Below are 6862 nucleotides of genomic sequence, written 5' to 3'. Positions count from 1 at the left end.
ACACACACACACACACACACACACACACACACACACACACACACACAGAGGAAATAAATGGATAAACAAATATGGAAGACTCAACTGTGTTGCTATCCATTTTATAGGGCTCCAGCACCTCTGACTGTATGTCTAAAACACTTGACTCAGCCAGCGCCCACTTTGCTGCATCTGCAGTGGTCAGTGCTCCTGTTCCAAGTCGCAGTGAGGTATCCAAGGAACAGAACACTAGCCACAACAATATGAATGGTGTTGTCCAGCCTTCAGGTACAACTGAGATTTCATGTAATACTTAATTAGTTTGTAGTTTCCACTCATTAAGTTGGCTTTGGTTTTATCATAGACACAGGGGAAAATGTATACAGTGATGTTCAGAATGCTTTGGTCTGGTATGGATGAAAAACTGAGTGTTTTTCAGAATTTTCACTCTACCTTCTATACACCCACCTCCATCCATTCTGATTTCATTCACAGACTGTCAGTTACCTCACGTTAGGAAATCCATCGTGTCATTATTAACCGCCCCCATTGACTTTATCTACAAATTGTTTAAAAAGTGAGATACAAAACAGCACGCTCTGCTTTCCCATGTGCATATACTCATAGGTATACTTCTCCTTCTCTTGTGATACATTGTGGCTGTGAAAGCCCATTTGCTTACTGCCTAAACCCAGAAACATGCTGCTCTGCCCTCTTGCAGATCCCAAGCTCAATTCTCTGGTTTTGTTTACATGTACTCAGGAACATCCTGGTATTTTTTGGTTTTTTTATTTGTTTTACTTCAGTCTGCTCTTGCTGATTCTTGTATGCCTACAAATCTTTAGGGGGAAATCTAGCTATTATTTTTATCTGTCTTATTTTGTTGACACATAGAGGTAGCAAAATGTTTTGTGAAGCCTCTTTATATGACTGTACTATGAAAAGTTAACTTAGTGTTTATTTAATTAGAATATGAGTGCATTTGCTTTTACTACTAAATTCCGAGTTTTTAAAGAGGTTTTCTTTTTTTATTGTCCCATCATACTAATTGAACGATTTCTCACCTCTTTTGCAGGACCCTCTAAAACATTATATTCCACCAATATGGCTTTATCATCCAGCCCAGGGATTTCAGCTGTACAGCTTGTAAGGACAGTTGGCCACACTACTACAAACCACTTGATCCCAGCGCTGTGCACAAGCAGTCCTCAGACACTTCCCATGAACAATTCCTGCCTGACCAATGCAGTGCACCTCAATAATGTCAGTGTTGTTTCTCCTGTCAATGTGCATATCAATACACGGACTTCAGCACCATCGCCAACAGCCTTAAAACTTGCCACAGTTGCTGCCAGTATGGACAGAGTGCCAAAGGTTACTCCCAGCAGTGCCATCAGCAGCATAGCCAGGTGTGTGTGTGTGTGTGTGCAGGTGCTGTTCTCGAGCTGTACCCTAGCTGTCCTGAAGAAAGAGAAGCTTTTGCTCTGTACTGCTCAAGAGTACCTTGATTTTTCAAAAGCTTGAGGATTCGCTTAACACAAAGAGTGCTCTGTGCCTAGTAGCATCCTTAAATGCCAGCCAGAGTTGTAAAAAGACAAAAAAAAAAAAAAAGTCAAGTTGACTGATATTTTAAAAGCATTAGTCACTCACACCATATTTTTAAAAAAATTTATTTAAAATGGGCAGTGGTGGCATACACCTTTAATCCCAGCACTAGGCAGGCAGAAGCAGGTGGATCTCTTGAGTTTGAGGCTTGCCTGGTCTAGAGAGTGAGTTCTAGGGCTACAGCCACGATGACAGAGAAACTGTCTCAACCCCCTTGTTTATTTTATTATGTGTGTGAGTATTTGGCCTGCATACATATATGTGTACTTTGTGCATGCCTGATGCCCATGGATATCAGCAGAAGGCATCAGATCCCTGGGACTGGAGTTACAGAGAGTTGCCAGCTGGATGCTGGGGATCAAGCCTGGGTCCTCTGCAAGAGCAACAAATGCACTTAACTACTGAGCTATCTCACCAGCCCCTATCTTATTATACTATTATAGATTGACAGTATAGGTTGGAGCTGTTATCAGTTACCAGAAATAGGTTGAAATCAAACTGTGTTATTTTTATAGTATGTGTGTATACATTTCATAGTGTGTATACTATAGTATAGTGTTATATAATATACCATAGTATAGTATGTATAAATTTATAGTATGTATTAATTTTAGGAATTTTCTCAAACTAAATAATGTTTTGCTCTCCTTTCAATGATGCTAATGTAAGGAGGACAGTAAAACAAAAAAAAAAAATGGGTTAATAAATATATGACCTTGAGCCTATAGGAAAGAAAAAAACTTGGATTAACTCTGTTTATATATTCCCTAATTTATTGCAATTATTAGAAGTTTCTGGAATTTCTGAACTGAAGAAAACCTCTTCATTCCTGCCTGGAAATGATTAAAATGGAAGGTTTTGTGGAGTTGTGTTTAGTTACAGTGACTTAAAAAATGTGACCTATACATACTCAGTAGTGTAATATACTCTCAAAAGTGCTAATGCTTATTCTACTTTTTGCCTTATAGAGAGAACCATGAACCAGAAAGATTGGGTTTAAATGGAATAGCAGAGACAACAGTAGCTATGGAAGTGACATAACCTAAAGCATGTGGCTTTGACCTGTGTGGATGGTTGCAGTCATTCATATTCCAGCGGAATACAAAAGGTGGCACTCTGGATACAGAGCAGAACAATGGACCTAAATGGACTACAGTATATCAGATGTTAAATCGATATATGATGTATATTTTGTAAAATTGGGAAAATCACTACCTTGTAAAATAGTTTTATTTGTATCATCAATATTATTTCTGTTACTTGAATAGTAGATATTCATCATCATGCTTTTGCACTTGAATTTGCAACTGAATGGATTTTAAAAATAATTCTTTAATGGGATCATGAGCATGAAATGGGATCCTGCATCACTTGTTTTAACTATTTATTTTGCCATGTTTACATTTTGTATCTTGTAAAAAAAAATAAATCCAACTTTGTGTCTAAAAAGTTAAAGATTCATAGCTAGGAAATGAAATTCTTGTAATTTTTTTCTAAAGGAACTGTAAAGTTTTCACTTGGTTCATTTTGTTTCACAATTTGACTAGATGGACTTTTTGGTAAATACTCTAGTGGCATTTCACTGTCAAATATGACTTCAAGGCAAAATAGTATTTTCTATTACTGTGCAGGGGAAAGGGATGGATCGATACATGCAAATTTAATGTAGTAACTCACTTTTCCATATATTTTGAATGTATATTTCTATTTATAATACCAGTTTATAAAAAATAATCACACAGAAAAAGTGGACTAGGAAATTATGCATCTAGCACATTTAAACTGTGCAGATATGAAAATTTTTCATGGATTACATTTTATCTGAAGACTGCATATTTTAACTGGCTTTAAAACTGTAACACACCACATAAAAGATATTTACCAGGTATGTATTGCATTATATCATTGCAATAATTATTGGAAGTCTATATATCGAGCCATCCCAGGTTTTGGGAGGGGGGAGGGTTGTGGCAAGATTGTCTTTTCAATTTTGGAGAGTTTTCCTGTGGCTACAAGGCAAGTAACGGGTTGGAAAAAGTCTGACTGTAAGTGTTGGACACCTTCATAGTGTAGTGTTTTAGTGACATTTTTTATACGGTTCTTGTAAATTAGATATGTGTAGTGGTGTTTCAGAATGTTTGTTTATGCACTAGTTCAGACAACTTTCCCTGTTACTTGTTCTTGATAAGTGAAAACTGCAGGGAAATAAAAAATACATATCAAAACATGGCCATGCTGCATATGTGTTTATTTCACAATGTGCACACAGTGTAAATGAAGACAAAAGGGACAGGCTAGCACGTGGCAGCCCTTGCCATCTCACAATGCTTTCTGAAAATTAAGGAGAGGAAGAGGCTCATCTGTGGGCTACTATTGGGTTTCAGGTAATCCAATATAAACTACCTTTGCTATAAAAGTTCTTAAAATATTTTACAGAATGTAAATAATTTACAGTCATTGAAATCTCACAAATGAGCCTCATTTTATAAATAGAATATAGTGTAGAATTCTATTGCAAGGGGGTTTTGGAAGTCCTAGGAAATGTAAATATTTTTAATGAATACGATTAAAACCATTTCAAACCGAACATAATTTTATACCTTTTTTTCTACTTGGAGTCCTCAAAGTTGTAAACTTACTGTCAGTTAAATTAATGGGCCAGGATTTCTGCTGAGAGTGGTTTTTATTCACATCCTAAATGTAAAGCAATTTATGGTCAAAACCACATGGGAAAAAAATAAATTTAATGACTTCATTGGTTGTGACCTGATAGGATCCATGCTCGTTTCTGCCATACTACCTCTGGGCTTCACTGCTGATGATATAAAGAAAATAATTTTGATTGATATGTATATGACTGTTTATTCTACTTACAGTTGGATGTATCTTCTTGCCATTCATAATTTGAAAGAACTCAGTGCCAATTTCAGAGAAAGCTTCCCCTTCCCCCATTTTGCTAAAGTAAAGCATGAAGTTAATTTGCCTTATGTGGTTGATATGTGTGGTATGGTGTGTGTTATAGTAAAAAAAAGAGAACTATTTAATTTTACAGTTCCTGGAAGTGTTAGCAATTCCAGAACTTAGGAAGGACTGATGACCAGTTGATGTGTTCCTTTTGAAGTAAAATAGAAAATCTAAGTCCTCCTTACTTTGGTGGTTGTACCTGCTTCCTAGATTGCATTTCAGCCACCCGTGCACATGGTTCCCAGCACTTCCCCAGGGCTGAAAGGAAAGGGTGCCATTAAATCAAAGGGTGGCTTGCCTGGTTGCTCTGTGTGCTGCCTGTTCTGCTATTTCTTGGAGCTTCTCAGGATATTAGGGAAATGCATTCCTTCGGAGGGTGTGGGTTTAGGAAGAGAAGTTTTACCTGTGTGTGTGCATTTGTTTAAGTTACAAAGGAATAACTTGTGTGTCCTTTAATTGATAAAGGCAAACTATCAGAAAAACTGCATTTTCTTTTCTGCCTTACTGAAGAGCCCTTTCTCAGTAAGTCATAGTCACTATCACCGTACAGCTCTTCATATATTGGAGGACATAGTGTAGGCTTCTCTTGCAGAAGACCAAGAGAAAATGAAAAGACTTGCAGTGTATGTTTTTTAAATGCATACAAATAGCTTTGTAGCTATTTTTGAAATAGAGTGCAGTGCAGTGTTTGCACATGTGTTTAATATTTTATTGTTACTATGACTCGGCCTGGAAGGGGAGACAATAGTAAAGAGGGTCGACATTTTAGAAACTGACCTAGTATGTTCAGCCGAATTTGTGTATGATGCTGCACTTTTCAGTGTAACATGTTCTATTGTCTCTTAACCCTTTCTCAAAACAGTTTTTAAAAGTATTATCTCGTTTTACAGGTCAGAAAAAATTTGGAGCAAGCGGAGTTCCTGAACCAGGGATTACAGCTAGGTAGTCACTGTACTTCTGAGCAGCGCCTCCCACCTTCAATGTACAGGTCCTCTGGAGCTGCCTCACCGTGCTGCCCTGTGCTTGCTAGCAGCTGCAGCAGCCCAAACCTTTTCCTAGAAGACAGCCTCCCTCACCCACACCCTTCCACCACCAAGCTATATGCATTTGCAAGCCTTTCTAGCTATGCTCTGATTCTCTAGACCTAGCCAGTGAGGGCTCCAAAACTCTCCTCTTCATACCCCAGTGAAAGCAGGACTTGGCCAAGGCTGGCCCTTTCTGGACTTGTGTTTCCCCATTTGTAAGATAATAAAGTTCCTGAAACTGTAAAAGGGGGCCTCACTGATAGAATTAGGTAGAGGCTTTTGTGTGGCCCATGTGCCACTGATTGTTTGCCAAGGAAGTAAATAGTCTCAGATGTTAAGTCTTTAAAGTATCAGAAACTGACAATTGGTGAGTTTGTTGCAGCAAACACCTAGGTGAATTCCTATGGAATGGAATGACCGTACCAAGAAAATACAGAATGTGAACATTGTATCATTCAGGTGAAACATCTGTCCTGCCCTTGTCATTATCCATTGCCATAATAACTGTCATACAGTATCGAGAGCAAGTCAGATGAGTGCCTTCCTATGTATACCTCACACTGTCTGAAAGGCTTTTAGCTGTCATAAGGTTTTTCCATAAGAGAAAGGTAACAAACGTACACTTCAGTAATCATTTATTTGGTGTAGAATTTTAGGTTGTTCCAAAATAAGAGTCTGGTGCTTTATCAAATATGTAACCTTCCCTGTAAAAATCCAACCGTTTTAGAAAACTACATTTCCAGAACAATGACATACTCAAATCCTGAAGCTATTCATATGTAAAATGATTCCTCTGCTTAATTCTGGGCCACCAGGGTACATGGGTTCACAGCTTTGTAAAAATAAGGTATTAAAATGCATTTGTCTTTACTAAAGAGAGCTGATTTGGGTCAGTAACAAAGTGAGGTCAGGATAAGATAGCCAAGATGAAGGCTTTGGGTTTCAGCATAGGATACCAATATGGTAATGCTGCTAAGTGATGTCACTGTGTAGGTTTGAAATTGCTGCAGTTTCATGGTTCTTGGGCTGCATCCTAATTTAGATGCTCAAACAGAGAAGGGTCCATTTCCAAGCTTCTTAGGTTGTAACAATTCTTGTGGCCATGAAATTCATGTTTATGAAGCCATCAACTGAAGGTCTTGTCTGCTGCCTACTAAGCTTCACTGAGTGATTAGGGACTTTAATTCTATCTTCCAAACCTTCATATTTACCATGTTCTGTTTGTTTGAAGTGGTTTTAGTGGCCTTGCACATTTTGGGAGAGAATTACATAAAGACATCAATACCTGG

General features: G+C 37.9%; 1 protein-coding gene across 2 annotated transcripts in view; it reads left to right on the top strand.

The window, feature by feature from the left end:
• Positions 1–3813, top strand: part of Epc2 (enhancer of polycomb homolog 2) — a 90398-nt gene extending 86585 nt beyond the window's left edge. For both annotated transcript variants that reach the window (XM_055600710.1, XM_055600708.1), the window contains 3 exons: positions 108–267; positions 1055–1388; positions 2553–3813. In XM_055600710.1, coding sequence (XP_055456685.1) covers positions 108–267; positions 1055–1388; positions 2553–2625 — 567 coding nt within the window. In that variant the 3' untranslated portion in view covers positions 2626–3813. The remainder of the gene's footprint in view (positions 1–107; positions 268–1054; positions 1389–2552) is intronic.
• The last annotated feature ends 3049 nt before the right edge of the window (positions 3814–6862 follow it).

The sequence above is a fragment of the Psammomys obesus genome, unplaced genomic scaffold, assembly GCF_907164565.1.
Source record: "Psammomys obesus unplaced genomic scaffold, mPsaObe1.curated_primary_1811, whole genome shotgun sequence".
Classification (NCBI taxonomy): domain Eukaryota; kingdom Metazoa; phylum Chordata; class Mammalia; order Rodentia; family Muridae; genus Psammomys; species Psammomys obesus.
This window is presented reverse-complemented; position numbering and strand designations above follow the sequence as displayed.